Genomic DNA, 16,955 nt, shown 5'->3' on the forward strand with positions numbered 1-16,955 from the left:
CTGCACTCAAATAAATAAACAGCGAAGGAGCTCCAAGAAGCTTGGATGTAAGGGGGCTGCAGGTGTGAGGCCTCTGCATGTATGGCTGTTATCACCCTTTGGTTGAAGCTTTGTGGACCTGCCCAAACAAGTAACCAAGCAAGGATCTCCAAGAATGTTGTTGCTTATATTGAATGCAGCCTGCTGCATCTCTGCCATGTAGCTGTTGGTCCTCGTGTTGCAGCTTCATCTTCCAAGTCTGCAACTTCAGCTTCATCTCTGTGGTTGAGTTGGTGTTTGGTGTGTGGTTGAGTAGTCTTTTGGTGTTGTGTTCCTGCATTGAATATATGAATTGGATAGAGCTGTAAACTTGTTGTGGCATCTACTACTTCTGCTGAGGTTGTTATTCCTTGTGTGTTGTGGGTGGATGCTATAATGGAAGCAGGATTCTGTACCTGCACAACCAAACAACCAAGAACTAACAAATAATCATTTTTGTGTGTTGCAGACTGCTGTGGTTGCTGTTGGAAGGGATGCTGTTGATGCAGCTGCTTTATGGCTCTCCACAGATGCTGTATTTGGCTTTGTATCTCAATGAAACCTATACAGCTAAGGCAGCAAGAACCAATCAAACAAAATTTCAAACAAGGCTCTTGCAATTGATGTTGTTTGTTGGTGGCATTTTCTGAAATTGTTGGAGTTCTATCTTCGTCTTTTCAATGTGTGCCAAGGTGTTTGCCAAGGTGCTGTGAATTCCAGGTCTCCACATATGCTGGATTTGTCTTTGTAGATCAATGACACCTGCAAAACTAATGAAACAAGAAACAGACAGACAAGCAAACAAACAAAGCTCCTGCCACATCCTGTATCTGCACAACCAAACAACCAAACTAACAAGCAAAGACTTTTTTGTGTGGTGTAGGCTGCTGTGGTTGTTGTTGGAAAATGTTGTTGTTGGAAATTATAGCCTGCAAACTGCATTCCTACTTTACAACTAGCAGATTTTAAGTGCTGGTGCAAGCTCCAATAAATGGTACACCCCTACATAGTTCCTGCATCAAAAGGGGCCATACAAAGGAAGTGTACAATCTGCTGTGGCTTTGAGTTTATACTCTTGCCCTCCTTAGTAAATGGTTTGGTTGCATGGAAGAGTTTTACAGGCTGGAGGCTCCAAATTGTGAATTTCTCCAGCATGTCACTGCTGTACCTGGGAGCAAGCATAAAATCTGCACAAGCTATTAAGCAACAACAATCAAAGAAGGATATGGGCTGCTCTACTGCTACATTGCTGTAATGGTTGCTGCATTTGATTTGGTTGTTGATCAGCTTGTTGTTTTCATAGTTGTTGTAGTTAGGATAGTTGGTAATGCAAATTACACCCCTTGTTTTTGCACAACCAAACCTACACACATACACAAACAAATAGGTCTGTACCCCAAATCTGTAACTCTGCAACTGTACAGCTGCAACTTTTTCGATGTCGCTCGACTAACGTCTCCAATTATCCGGTTGAGCTGAATATTCTTGGGCTTTGCAATTACATTATTTTCTTCATTACTGAAACATTTGGAGGCCTTTTCCACAGGTTGGAAGCTCCCAAATGCAAGTGGCTCCCTCATTATGCTTAATTCAGCTAATTTTTTCAATGTCGCTCGACTGACGTCTCCAATTATCCGTTTGGGCTGAAACTTCTTGGGCTTTGCAATTACAGTATTTTCTATAATCCTGCAACATTTAGTGGCCTTTTCCACATGTTGGATGCTCCAAATTGCAAATTGCTCCCTCATTAGGCTTAAATCGGCTAGCTTTTTCAAGGTCGCTCGACTAACGTCTCTAATTATCCGTTCTAGCTGCAACTTATTGAAGTTTGTATGCAATGTATTTGCTGTAATCCTGCACAATCTGGAGTCATTTTGGTGTAGCATGGTGTATTTGTTATGGGTTGCTGGTTGCTTCTGGCCCCTGCTGCTGTTGTTGAGTTGCTGCTGTTATTGGTCATTTGTAGTCATTGTTGTTGCTGTAATGTGGAATATGCAAGTTTTTTTGTTGAAATTCTGGTGTAGGTCTTCCAAAATCAGCTGCTTCAACTCCAAACCAAGTCTGGTGCCTCTTTGAATAGAGTTCCTGTCAACTGCTGCTACTGCTGTTGCTGCTGCTGTAGCCCATCTGTTGCAGGTATGTCTTGATGTTGCTTTATGTTCTAGTGAGTTGTTGTATGCTGAAGTACTTGTTCTTGGAGATTTCAGTTGGGTGGTGTACCTGCATAAGTAAAAGAACAAGAGGAAAAATACCTCCAAGGCTTCTACACAGCAGAACCCGTGCTGTAGTTCTGAAGGTCCATTGTGGACTTGTAGTTTCTCCTTGTATGCTGCATATTGCTGGAGTTGTTGTGTATTGTGGCTTGTAAACATGTCCCCAAATGTTACATGCTTTAATTGTATCTCCATCTACCTGCAAATGCATAGAGACAGGCCAACAAGACAAAAAACAACTAGACACAAACCTTAAGTCGGCTAACTTTTCCAAGGTCGCTCGACTAACGTCTTCAATTATCTGTTTGAGCTGAAACTTCTTGGACTTTACAAATACTGTATTTTCTTCAGTACTACAACACTTGGAGGCCTTTTCCACAAGCTGGAACCTCCAAGTTGCAATTTGCTCCCTCATTATGCTTGAGTCGGATAACTTTTTCAAGGTCGCTCGACTAACGTCTCCAATTATACGTTTGAATTGAAACTTCATGGGATTTGCAAATACTATATTTTCTGTATACCTGCAACATTTGGAGGTCTTTTCCCCAAGTTGGAGGCTCCAAATTGTAAATTGCTCCATCCTGAGACTTAAGTCGGCTATCTTTTTCAAGGTCGCTCGACTAATGTCTCTACTTATCCTTTTGAGTTGAAACTTCTTAGGCTCTGCAGGAGTTGTATTTGTTGTAGTCCTGCACACTTTGGAGTCATTTTGGTGTTGCATGATGCATTTGTTAATTTGCTGCTGCTGTAGCTCAGTTGCATTCACTGCTGCTGCTGTAATGTAGCACATGCAAGTAATGTTGCTGAGATGCTGCAGGTCTATGGTATGTTGTTGGTCCAAGAATTCCAATCTCAGTTGCTGCAATTCCAACACTAAGCTCAAAGCTGCATGATACATGCACCAAGAGACACACAATAGCAAACAAAAATAGAACTTAAGTTTCATTTTTGATGGCTGTTGTTCATCTTGATCTACAGTAGAGCAGTCCACATCCTTGGTCCAAAACAACCAAATCTTGTTATTGGGATTGTGAATGGCACTGTCTATTCTCAGCTGAATTCTGTATTGGTTGAGCTGTGATTGCTTAGCAAATGGTTCCAGGATTGTCAACATAGATAATTTATGATAATCCTTGAGTTTTTGGAGTCTATCCAAGGCACCTTGAGTATCAATACTCCTTGAATTCCAGCATATTGTATTCATCATCAAAGTTTCTGGGATTTGGACTTTGTGTTGATGCCACTCTTACAAGTAGCATTATCTGAACTGGTGGAGATGTCTTGTTTCTTTTTTTTCTTCTTTTTCTTTTCTTGCTGACCCCTGGGTGATAAACCCTGCTTCTCAGTGACCTGCAGCACTTCCTCCTGAGTTGTAGTATCTGTGATATCATCCAGTGCTCTAAAAGGAGAGGCACTAGTTTCCTCATCCTCATCATGAGATTGTTCCCTTTGATCTAGATCCTCTTCATCTTCAGAATGAATAGGTCTGTATTCATCCTCCAAGTCTTCTGATATGGCTCTCTTATTAAGCACACACAACTCAGTAGAGCTGGATTGAATTTGAAGAGGTGTCACTTGAATCCCTGCTTGTTCATCAACCAACACATAGTTCACTCTGTGTTGTGTCTTTGCAAACAGAGATTTTTTACTTTTTTTTTTCTATCTTTTTCTTTAATGTCTCCCTCTTCTTTTTACTCAAAGGAGGAGTATAATTATTGTTCTGTAGCTGAAGCACTGCACCCATAATTTGTTCCCTAATTTTTGGAGATTCGGCACCTCCCTTATCAATTTCATTGAGTTGTAACCTGTCCTCTGAAAACTGTTGAACATCATCTTGTTGCAATTGCATGTTGGACCTTATATCTGCTGGAAGAGTGGTAGCAGGGGCTCTAAGGGCTTTACCACTAGTGCTTGCAAGAGATCCCATGTCCTTGGCCATAGAACATTTGTTTGTTTGCAAAGTAGATACCTCTGTATGGTCACCTGCTTGCTTGGGTTCAGGAGTTGCTGGGATCCTTGTTTTTTTGTTCACAGGGTTGTCACCTGGTAAAACATTACATGTGCCTTCAATATGAGGAGGGAGTGTCTGTGGGGACACTGAGATAGTCTCATGTCTGTTCTCTTTGGTTTTTTCTTGCTCTGTTGATGAGCTCTTCTGTATAGAGCTTCTTGTATTGAGTGGTTCTCTTGCATCTTGGTTAGTGGTGTGATCTTGTGTAACAACATCAACATAAAAATTGGAACTGGAAATAGGATTAGAAGTAGAAGACTTACCTGCCCCTGTGTTTTTCTTCTGTAGTTGATCATTGTTGCTGTAGTTCTGTAGTGGAGTTGGCCTATTCACATTGTTTTGTTGAGGATGTCTTTGTCCCTTGTGTTGTTTCTTCTTCTGAGTTTGCCACATATTCTCATTTGTATTGTCAGCAGTGGTTTGTGGTAGGGCTGGAGTTTCAGTTGTTACAGTGTGGCTCTTTTTCTTCACAACAGAAGTATGAGGAGCCTCTTGGTCATTTCCATTTCTGCTCTCCATGCTCTTGTTCTTTTTAGCAGCTTCTTCTTCCTTCCTTCTCTTTTGTTCATCATCCCTCCTCTTGATGTTACAAGCATGCTGCATATGTCCCTGGTGCTTACAATACATACAGTATTCTGGGACATTCTCATATTGGAGTGCTTGCCATCTTCCTATGGTGGAATCATTTTTATCATATCCAAGCCACACATGGGGGGGTCTCTCCTTAGTGAGATCAACCTGAACTCTCACTTTGGCAGTGCTCCCTCTAGTCTTCTGAATGGATGCTGCATCCATGAACAATACTTTCCCAACAGGAGCAAGTAAAGTAGTTACAAACTCCTTAGTGTAACAGTGCCAGGGGAGTTCAGGAAGAGCCACCCAAATTGGCACAATAGGAGTCTCTTCCTCAGGCCTGAATGTTGGTGTCCAGGTTTGTATCCTCATGTTTTGTCCCTCAATTATCATCCTTTGTTTGGTCCACACTGTAGTGTAGTCCATTTCATTATCAAGGTCAATGTATACATGCCTTGCATTAAAATGAGCAATTTTAACTCCTCCTACAAGTTGAGTTTGGAGGATGAAACTTCTCCTGATAAGCTCTATTTTGGGCATGGTATTGGTGAATTTACCCACTAGAGTAAATTTACATCTTTCAGCTAATTTAACCATGAAATCATTTTTGTCATACAGCACTGCAGGGAGACCTTGTCTAGTAGTATAGATAGGTGTAGATAATTCTACAGGGGTCTCACTTCTTGTTTGATTGATTCTCAGTTTGGCAGCAAAGGTTTGAGTTACAGTATAAGGGGCAGGTTGAGGAACCTGTTCCTTTCTACTAGGGAACTGATTCTTTTGTGCATTGTGGTTGGTATTGTCATTATGCTGGATTTGGCTATTGACTACTTTGGGACCTTGATTGTTAGGAGTAGGCCTATCAAAGTTATTAGAAATCTTTGGGAAGTTATTTTGACCTGTGGTAGGCTTGCTAATTTGTTGGAGGCTGCTTTGCTGAGGATTAGTATTGGTATGAACTTTGGTATTTTTTTCAAGATTGTTTTTAGACATAGTCTCAGTACCCTGCATAAAGGTATCACCAGCAGTACCAGGGTACTCATTTGCATGAACACCACTGGATTTCAACACAGCATCATCATCAGTAGTCAAATTAGGAGGAATAGATGTACCTGCAGCTACCTTTACACCACCTATATGATAGTTTTGTTCCTTCACACTATGATCCCTGGTATTATCTTTGATTGAATCATGGACTAGGCCCTGCATTGAATTACTAATAGCAGTACCAGGAACCTCATTTGCAAGAAGTTGCAAAGGAGTTTCCCTGGATTTCAACATGTTGGTAGTAGAATTCATCATATTACTTGTGGCAGGGGGAGCAGTATTTTGCACATTAGAAGGCTTAGCATGTATTTGATCATTTGTATTAACATTTGCATAGTTAATGTGTGGTAATGAGGATTTGTTAGGAAGTTCAGAAAACTTACCTTGGATAACTCGGTTTGGGGGGGTTAGATTTGCTCAATTTTCTTATCGGTATATATTAAGAATCATTGGATTTACATTTCTACTATTATATATAAGTGACTGTTGTGGGTGTCGATTGGGGATTGTGTTGGCTGATAGTAGTGACGGTGATTGTTGATGACAATAATTGGTGGTGAGCACAGCGAACAATTACGATGGATGATTCCTTCCGTCAAAGAGAAGAAACGGTTTTAACGTACTTTCAAACATTGATGCGTGCTTTTTTTGTTTACAAATAATACAAGGATTTGTTACTAGTATGCTAAGACTTGCTATACATATTCCATACATCACACGTATAGATACATATCTACGCTATACGGCTCAAACTCTCAAAATGTCATGGTGAATTAGTAATCACATGAAACTAAAAAGCTTACAAAAGAGTACCAAGGTTCGGGTCTTCAAGGTAATTATTCTCAATAAGAGAGTTCGGATTGATTTATGTAATAGAGTGAACTCAACAACGGATTGAGAAATTCTTTATCTAATGAATGAGAAGTTTGCATTAAAATTGACCTTTGTCCCCCCTCGAGGAGTATGTACTTCAACATGAATTATGCAAAGGGAGATTAGAAACCACAGGTAAAATCCCTACCATTGACTCTAGACTCTCATACAACTCGCTATTTCATAAACTTACTTATTCCATCGAGAATGCGTCTCAGATCTTCACATCTTAGAAAGCTAACATAATTTTGAGACAAACGAAAGGAGAGCTTTGACTCTAGCCTATCATACAACTCGCTATTTCATAAACTTACTCATTCCCTTGAGAACGCATCTCAGACCTTCACATTTTAGAAAGCTTACATAAGAGTTGGAAAGAAGCCTTAAGAGTTGGACTTGCCAAACATCACAATCAGACGTTTCAGGTTCAAATCACCTTACATGCAACTTATTCAGCAGACTTAAGAGTTGGAAAGAAGCTGCCATATTGGAGAGGAGAAGAATGTTCTTGCTGTCAAAAATCACAGTACTTCCTAGCACACACATAATGGCACAAAGAAAGGAACTAACAAAACTGTAACGACGAACTCCAATGCAACTTATTAAGCAGACTCAAGAGTTGGAAAGAAGCTGTCATATTGGAGAGTAGAAGAATGTTCTTGTTGACAAAAAATACAGTACTTCGTAGCACACACAGAATGGCACAAAGAAAGGAACTAACAGAACTGTAACGACGAACTCCAATGCAAACTTATAAAGCAGAATCAAGAGTTGGAAAGAAGCGGCCACATTGGATAGTAGAAGAAAGTTCTTGCTGACAAAAATTTTGTACTTCGTAGCACAAACATAATGGCACAAAGAAAGGAACTAACAGAACTGTAAAGACGAACTCCAACACACCAGAAGAAAAAATAAATAAGGAACTACTACACTTCAGACACTTCTTCAGACCGTTAATGTAAAGAACTGATCCAACGAAAACAATGAACTGAAAAAAAAGAGCAGTATTATATAGAAAATGTAGCATTACTATTCAGGTACCTTAGGCTTGGGGAACAATCTGGTAGATCCATGAATCTGTTGAGCCATTGATCACAAACGAAGACCCGACTGTACCAATTTCACTGAATTTTCGACCTTGGCATAACAAGTATGGACTTGCTATAGTACTTAACTATGTCCATTTCTTAAGAATAGACAAATGCCAATAAATTTCCAGCCCTTCTAACAAATTGCAAGGCAGATGTAGATGTTTCTCACGATATAACACAAGCATTTAAAGGGTAGGTGCACTATAAAGGTGGGATAAGCCAAACCACTACAATTTCTGCCATCAAAGACTCGCTAACTACAAGGAAAGCGACATGCTTCTGTCAACATGGCTACAAAAATTGAAACCTCACAGTATAGGAACCTCTAAGTTTCTTCTCAGCTATACTCAAGAACTGAAAATTTAAACCATGTGACACGATAAAGATCAGCTTGTATACAGAAAAGAATAATGGAGCTCCAACTTACAAAACTATAACAGATATTTACAGAACTGAAACCTACAAAAACAGTAAGGTAGAAAATGAAGAAACAACAAACAACTGAAAGAATCATCTGCTTCTATGTACTCTATACTTTCTATATCATTTTCTAACGTACTTCAATTTACAATCTTAATGGCTTAGTTTAGGCATATTTTCTCTAACAAAAATCATTGTTCCTCTCTTACCTAATCTTCATCAACTATCATTTATTCTGTAAGTAATCCACATCCTTCGGATGGTTTGATTGAATGTAATTGTCTGAAGAATACAGCTTCAAAGAGACCGGAAATGATCTCAAGGGAAAAGTATATCTCCGTTGTTAACCCAATGCACAAACTTCTCAGAAAATTCAGCAATATGTTTACTACTTCCTTTGGCATCAAAATTGAGATCTCCACTAGTTTGCTCCTGACGCTAAATAACAAGATGGAAAAAGTAAACGAATTACTATGTGCATCAGTATTTCATATTAGAGATGGAGAGAGAAGCTAATAAGAGGAGGCAGAAATAAGAAGATATATTTAAAGATTCTTCCTATTCTAACTAAAGCTTCCCGCTAAACAGTACTCCCACCTTTTCAATTTGTTTGTCTTATTTTGACTTGACACGGAGTTTAAGAAAGTAAAGATGACTTTCGAATCTTGTGATCTTAAACTAAAGATATGTAGAATGTATCAAAATGTCCTTCAATCTTGTGGTCTTAAACATGCCAGGTGGAAAGTTAGAATTAAGGAGTTGCCAAAAAGGAAAGAGACAATCTTTTTGAAACGGAGAGAGTAATAAACTATGAGCTTTGTGTGGACTGACCTTCAATCTTGATGAAGACTCAATTGCTGAACAGCTTGTTTCAGCTTTAGATTCAACTGTTACACAGTCTGATGACAGGACATAACATGGTGAAGCTATGATTGCAGATCTGCATGAATAGAGCAAAGTGTAAAATTCAAATACCCAAAGCAGAAAACATGCTGGCCTTCTAGGATGTTTCCATAAGATTCAAACAACTAATTTCCAAGGATAGAATTATTAAAAATACCAGTCATACTTCCAACCAAATAAAAAACGGCATTATAAGTTCAGCTAAATGATGACAGCCAAGAAAAATGAATTACAGAAATCAGTGAATGAGATAAGGCAATATAAAGAATAGAAAAAGAAGGGAAAAAAACATGGAACTAGTCAAACGGCCAAGGAAGCATCAGTTTTAATCTCATTTTGACTTGGCACTCGTAAGAGCAACTTATTTGATCAGAATAGGAAAGAAGGCTGTAAAAGAATTAAATTCTCTTCTCTCTTCTAATTGTCCTGCGAAAACAGACGTTCAGAGAGTCGTATATTCCGTTCATTTTATTTATAGTTCGTTTAATTTTCCCTTTTCACAGTACTAGGCATTAATAAGCCTGAGTAAAAGAGTATCCTAATGTCACAATTTACATTTTCTATTTCACCAAGTGTTGATGGTCAAAATTTTCAAAGTAGTATCCGAACAATAAAACTAGTGCAAGAAGTCTATCCTGGGTTCAATACAACCACCAGCTTACTACTTTGTTTTTGCATCATCATGCCACTAAGTTAGAGAGATAATCCAAAAGTAAAGCCTGAACTCTAGCTAGTTCTTTACATATTTTCCTCAAAATTATTTTAATGTGGGATATTTCAATGCAATAAGTTGCATAAAACTTATGTTTTGGTCCTGGTCAAAGTTGTGTGATCATATTGGTGAGAGAATCCATAAAGAAGACATCAGTTGATACATTTGTACCCCTCCTAACTCCAGTGATCGCACCAGGACTTCTTCATAAGAAGTGGTAAACCAAAACCAAGTATGCAAATTCAATTTCTATCAAAGCATTGATCAAAATGAAAGAAAATACCTCTCGAATGCTTCTTCTTCACATGAATTTCCGGATGAAGAGAGCCACTCAACATCTAGGAAATTTGAAAAATCAATTGAATCAATACGTTCACGCAATCTAACACTTCCACTGCCGAGACGCTGCTCTAATTGCATATCCAGGAAAAGCTGTCTACCAGACATTGAGGGTGTATACCTATTAAAAGTGAGATATGCACCAATTTACTAAGAAACAAAAACAAGAAACAAGGCGAGAATTAAATACGAAACCCCTCCAAACAACATGGTCACTCAACCACACCAAAAGGAAACAAATAGAGGGGGAACCAGCAGAGTTATTGGAAAGATCCAATAAGAATCTTAATGGTTACAGCATTTGGTTAGCACACATTTGTCTGTGAACATTATAGTCACCAAACTGCTTTCAACTTTATTTCTTAAAACCAATAAATGTGACAATAGACAATAAAGCTTCTTAAGAGAGAAGAATTGGTTAATACGTGCCTTTGGGATATAAATAGAATAGCCACTAACTTGTTATTAGCTATTTCTTAAAAACAAAATTGTTACAGTCTTCATTGAAAAATGCTATATAACATTCAAAAGTTGCAGCAGTGGATTTGTCGATAGAGTATGAAGGAACCACAAAGAGATACAACTCTCACAAAGCAGTGGATTTGTCGATGGAGTATGAAGGAACCACAAAGAGATACAACTTTCACAATGATTAGCACTGCATCCACTCAATCAAAGGACTTTTGAATAAACTGATGTATTCAGCTGCTCCAAAATTAATCCATGCGGCAAAGAAAATTTAAACTAATCTACCTGGCAAACGAAATATCAGTATCACAAGTCGAGATTTCTGGGGTCGATTCGGAAAGACCCTTACTACCACCTTTTGCACTCTCAGGCAAAGGTTGGTCAGAGTCATCAGTCTGCTCTGTGTCGGTCTCTTTGACAGGAGAGCTACTTCCGCAGATCAAATTTCCTTCTGACAGCGACCTTTTAATAAACGACCTGCACATGAAGAAACGGCCTCAATAATAGCTTTGGGAGATTTTGATACACCGATCTAGCTTAATTAAAGTATTTTTCTCTTTTAGGTTTTGACCAGAACTTTCCCCAGACCCCACATGGTGGGACTATACTGGGTTTGTTGTTGTTGTTGTTGTAGGTTTTGACCAGAACTTGAAAACCCTAATCAGCTTTTCATAAGTGAATCCTCCATGTACATCACTAATTGACTTTAATATTCATCTCAGTAACAGAGGTAAAAAGGACAAGTTTAAGGTAAACTTCATTGTGGATGAGGTGAGTGATAAGACGATGATTGTAGTATAGTACAGATTCTTAGCACTTAGCAAACTAAAAAGGCTGGTCACTTGGGGCAACATTACTCGGAACTCACTTTCCGAGAATGTATCACAATATATATAAGCCGTGAGGTTACTTGGAACTCACTTATACAACTTCATAACTCAAGTACTCAACTGTCTTAAGACTTAAATGCTCTCAACTTAATAGTACTCCACTTGATTTGTATTGCAAATTTCAAATTACCACCATCAGAAATGAAGTTGCGGCTACAAAATTAATCAAATTAGAGTTTCTTGGAATTCTAACACTTCAATAACAAAATACTCAATATTCAGAAAATTTATACTAGTACAAGTATTGTCACTGAGGAGGAGGCAAGGGATGCATTAATTAAAGATCAGTTATACCTAGAATTCTCCATGGCTAAACTTGATGCATGCCCCCCAACACTATAGTGCTGGTCTGAATCCAATTCCCAGAGAGCTGGCTTACCTTCTTGAGGCCGGAAATGTCCCAAAAACCTGGAATCAAGACCACATTACTTATATTTATTTTTAAAATTTGCCTTTGTCTGTTGAAAGAACAGATAAAACTTATTACGAAGACAATAATTCACGTACACATTAATGGCATCTTGTTTCTCAGCGTCCATGTAGGCATTACTGTAATAGCGCTGAAGCGTTCTAAAGAGCTCTTGAGACTGAGTTGCTGCTTTCCATTGGCCTCGTCTCTCAGAAAATATCTGTTAGATCATATTCATCAGTATAGCATATGGAAACCACCAGACTTTTCAGCATGTGTTTAATGGTAGAATTTAATTTTCTCATTTCAATGAGTCATATAAAATTTAAATCATAATGAAAATGAAGGAAGCCAATATTTCCTACTTTAGAAAAGAAAAGGATTTATTTCACTGGCTAACTAATCATAGATTTCACTTAAAACGTGACATGAACCAAAAACTGTTGTTTGACTCGGTGCAGATGTGACGTGAAATTTGATCTTTAGAAAAAGAAAAAAAAAAGTCACCAAGTATCAACCAGAGCCCCTATAAAGAAACAAGTTACAGGATCTGAGCAATCAGCAGTTATCTACTACATAGATCCAGTAAGTGAAAGATATGGTATTACCTTGTTATGTGCAGCAGAGCCTCCGTATTGTAATGCAAGTATGTCACCCATTTCTTCATAGAGTTTCATCAGATTATCTGCTAACGGGGAATCTAAATCAATGTTCTCTACATCTATAAAGCCTAAAGCATGCAGCTGATGACCTAGGGAAACCAGCCCATAGGCATATTGTGCAACATTTGTGCGATCCAAACAGTCTATGCAATTAGTTCGTAACACCCCTCTCTGTAGTGTTGAAACGTTGACATGGTAATCTCCACTAGGGGAATTCGGTTCAGCTCTCACTTCACAAAGGTCTTGTCCAGCTTGATCTTCACTATTGCTACAGAGCGACAAACAAAATCAATGTAAAAAGGAAGAGTTCAGATGCGGCAATAGCAAGAGAAAACCCATATAGGACATAGAATTGCTATACAGAAATCTTCAGCAGAACTTTCTAAAATATTGAAACCTACACAAATAAATCAAGTTAATAACCAAATTTACAACACGTTTTAAGGGATAACATGTCAACAAAACCCAAAAGAACATTTGAGCTTTTAAGCCCAAGCTAAGTGTTGGAGGTACTCTCCTAAGTGATAAAGCTATTTTTTGAACAATCAACTCGTGAACGGATAAAATCAAATCTCTCTGGGAGAACTTTGATTGCCAAACTTACTCAATGGGCGAGAATTTTATCAATTTCCCAGTCTTTGAGGCAGGAATAAGTTGACAGTGAAGGAAGCCTGTTAACTCCAATGCATTAGCAGCTACCTTGCCCAGGAGTGTCAAGACATTTGTAGCTTTGCTGGAAAAGAGGTCAAATTGTCAGCAACCCACCAGACCAACATACAAGAAAAGAAAAAATTAATACGTAAAACCATCTGAAAGCAAAAAGGATGCAAATCAAACCTTCTCGAGTGCTTATTTAGGTCCCAGTGAAGAAATCTCAAGTGGTTTTCCACCGAAAGATCTTTATTTATAAACTCAATAGCATTAGCAAATGCTGCACGAAGAATTGTTTCTCTTGGCCGCTTCTCACGAGTCTGTTTAACATAAAAAAAAATAACAAATAAAGGTAAAGATGAGCAAGAAAATGTTGACTACAAATAAATCAAAAGGCGACATAAATTGGATCCAGAATCTCTGATAAAGTGTACCTTAATCAAATTCAATATTATAATTGGATTTCCATATCTCTTCACAAGATTCTCAAAGTGACGTTTGGTGGCTTCATACTTCAAGTCCTTCCTAGAGACTAGAGAAAGAAACGGTCATGAAAATTGAGTAAAATGGATCCTTCAAAAACAATGTATGTATCTTTTTTCATACGTATGATGTCAGGCTTAATATTCAAACGTGAAGTCTCCTGCGACCAGAAAAGAGGTATTGAACCCCGATTCTGTACAACAGCACTTATTTGTAGCGGGCACCCAGCAGGCGCATCTTCAAGCACAATTTGTTCTGTTTCGACATCATTTGCTACACGACCCTTCTCATTTACCCCTCTTTTTAAATATCTACATAACATAAAAGGAGAAATAACTCGATAATCAGGAGATGACACTAACTAAAATATTCAATTTAAATCTAGGTATACTTCGTACGTATCTGAACAGACAAACACCATTCACATGAAAATAACTGATAACACTCTTTTGAATTTTCTTCATCAATCGATTCAAGTTAATTACAGGTAAATGCCAAGATCACTCAAATGGCATACTATTGCTAAAGTACTAGATCTACAAGACTTCAAAGATATAAATCACCATCAAATAAAAATAAGTACATTATTAAAGTCAATAAAACAAACCTGGTACCAGCATAATGACGAGATCGTCTAGCAATTAAGGTCAACACGAAGTCCCTACCAGAAAGAGAAAGTGTAACCTACAAAAAACAACAGCTACATGATAACATGTTTAACTGACTATTGCTAAAGATCCAACTCATTTACTAGGTAAGGCCATCAGAAAACATCACAATACTAAAGACCGATACTCTAATAAATCATCAACTAATACAACAATTAACTTGGTATCATATCCAAAAGGAGCATCATCCCCACTAAGGTTAGCTCAAATTTGGATTTTCCTTGGTTTCAATATGACTCTTAAACAATTTTAAATGGAACATACCTGTTTAAAGAATCCATATACTAAAGCGACAGTCCAAAGAGTATTTTTAAGTTGATGGCGAATTCCTCGGGTTAAAAACTCATTCCATACAAACATTGTGTCGTAAAGCGTGAGTCCAGACTCACAATTGCTTAGATTCTTTTGAAGGCTAAGCATAATATGATAGGAATAGCTGAAAAAGAAGTCCCTTGTGAGATCCACCGTGCGCAGGAGCTTCTTGTATCTATTCACAAAATAATTTGAGAAAAAAAAGGGCAAAAATGAGTTACCAAATAAGATGCAGTACGTAAAAGAGAGAAATATTAAAACAACGAAGAAATGTTGACATAAGACATTGAACAAAAAAGGCAATCACGTGTGCCACTGAAATCATGATGATACCTTGTCTTACTCAATATGTAAAAGTAACATCAGAACACCACTGTAGTTTCCCCTGTAAAGTTGTAGGAAATAAACTGGCAATAGGCTCTACAATAGTATAGCTACAAAATGTCCATCTATAATGTGCTCATTATTGTCAATATTGTCCACACAGTGACAACACTGCAGGGGGGATTCTCAAGATAGTATAGAGATTATCTCAAAAGTGAGAAGTTGAAAGACAACAAAATTCAAAATCATCCAAACAAAAGAAAAGAAAAATGAAACAACACATCAAGTATAATGCTCATAAAGATACAAATAAACTAGAAGCATTTCTATTTCCACTATAATGTCTTCTCAAAAGTATTAAGGACATTTTACATGTACATGCAAAATTGACAAAAGACCTGTTCTCATTCTTAGAATAAGCCATATTGGATAGCACAGTAGAATTGGGAATTGGGAACATCTCGCTCTTTGTAATGGCATAAACCGCATGACCACATATTAGTCCAATCTTCCTTCTTTTTGTAATAAGAAGCATGTGATAAGGTCCCAAAAACTTTACAAAACCTAAAATCGGAAAAGAAACACAAGTTGCATTAGAAATCAATACAAAAAATCTATTTAGAAAGAAAAAACTTTAGTCATATAACATACCAACAATTCCATAGCATGTCGAAACAAATTTAAGCCCTCCCGTTGATTTGTTTCCTTCATGTATTCTTTTAAGGAGGTCAATACATTCAAGTTCTGAGTATATGGCAGAATCTTCGTACATAATTAGCTCTGATGGCTCTAGTCTGTCTATTTTCAAAACTTTCCAGTAAGTTCTAGTCTTATCTCTTCCAACCATATAGAAGTTCTGCGAAGATAAAAGTAGGGTTAACTTTTTTGACAAATATATAAAAGCATATTAACTCTCTATCTTAAACTTACTGTAATAACTTCGTAATCTTCATTCATATTCAGTATCCAATGCAATTGGTAGAAGGGAAAAAAAAAAGGAATAACTAAGGATATATGACTACATAGATACACGCTCGCACATACTTGATAAGATCACCATGAAAGAAAACCATCATATTAGTTGAATAGTTAAATATTTTTTTGACATTTAGTCCTGAAATTTCAGATAGGGAATGTCAAAACCAAAATGGAACAGAGACTACTTTTAGTTTGAGATGCTTATTCGCTTTCATTTTGTTTTTAAGCATTTACTTTGGAGATGTTGTTCTAATTGAATCAAAATCTTAATTGAACAAATCTTATAACAAGTACAAAAGAACAGGAGAACTTAAAAAACAGAAATCCAGTGAAATCAACATAAAAGTTACTAATTATATAATCTAAAGGGGAAAAAGTTCCTGCAATATACAACTGGAAATGAAACATAGAGCAGAATCATTCTATTTGGTATTAAAAATAATAATAATTTGAAGAAGTAACTAATACCGATGTAGTTTCGTAGAGGCGAAATTTTTGTAGATATAAAGGTCTTGAATCTTCGTGCTCATTATTTTCAATGTTTTCAGATTGTTGATGGCTTTCTGAACCCATGTTTCCGATCCCAACCTCTGGACCGGCAACTCACTTGCAAACTGCTTCTCCAAATATATACAATACACAACACAGATACTCTAAAATGAAAAACTTATAAACTAAACTGTGCAAAATGAAATCAGATATGTAAAAAAGAACAAAGAAATGAAGTAAAACAGGAAATAATTGGTGCCAATAGAATGGCGTCAACAAGAGAAAAGAGTCAACTCAGAGAGAAACTCTGTCCAGAATGATTTGGGGATTTCAGATCCGAAGAGGTAAGCAAGGAGTAGAGCTCCGGCATCCACATCCACACAAAACACGCAAATATTACTATATTTTTTTAATTTGTTTG

General features: G+C 37.4%; 1 protein-coding gene across 1 annotated transcript; it reads right to left on the reverse strand.

Annotated features, from left to right (window-relative positions):
* Positions 1 to 8,198: 8,198 nt before the first annotated feature.
* On the reverse strand, positions 8,199 to 16,953 carry LOC129896849 (phosphoinositide phosphatase SAC2-like). Its single transcript, XM_055972827.1, has 16 exons — positions 16,514 to 16,953; positions 15,719 to 15,923; positions 15,466 to 15,631; positions 14,696 to 14,918; positions 14,371 to 14,447; positions 13,887 to 14,074; positions 13,715 to 13,812; positions 13,467 to 13,600; positions 13,234 to 13,362; positions 12,576 to 12,897; positions 12,066 to 12,187; positions 11,853 to 11,966; positions 10,954 to 11,145; positions 10,145 to 10,321; positions 9,078 to 9,186; positions 8,199 to 8,684 (listed from the first exon to the last, which is right to left on the reverse strand). Exons 1-16 carry the CDS (start codon positions 16,616 to 16,618, stop codon positions 8,565 to 8,567), a joined length of 2,481 nt encoding a protein of 826 aa, XP_055828802.1. The 5' UTR covers positions 16,619 to 16,953; the 3' UTR covers positions 8,199 to 8,564.
* Between the last annotated feature and the right edge of the window lie 2 nt (positions 16,954 to 16,955).

The sequence above is a fragment of the Solanum dulcamara genome, chromosome 7, assembly GCF_947179165.1.
Source record: "Solanum dulcamara chromosome 7, daSolDulc1.2, whole genome shotgun sequence".
In the NCBI taxonomy this organism is placed as follows: Eukaryota; Viridiplantae; Streptophyta; class Magnoliopsida; order Solanales; family Solanaceae; genus Solanum; species Solanum dulcamara.

Bases quoted from the DNA above. Each gene is read 5' to 3' on its own strand.
- LOC129896849 (XM_055972827.1), bottom strand. From the start codon at position 16,618: ATGGGTTCAGAAAGCCATCAACAATCTGAAAACATTGAAAATAATGAG. The intron at 11,967-12,065 runs GTACGTGAATTA...TCTTGATTCCAG, and splicing joins AAACAAGATGCCATTAATGT to GTTTTTGGGACATTTCCGGC. The intron at 11,146-11,852 runs GTATAACTGATC...CTTCATGTGCAG, and splicing joins TTAGCCATGGAGAATTCTAG to GTCGTTTATTAAAAGGTCGC.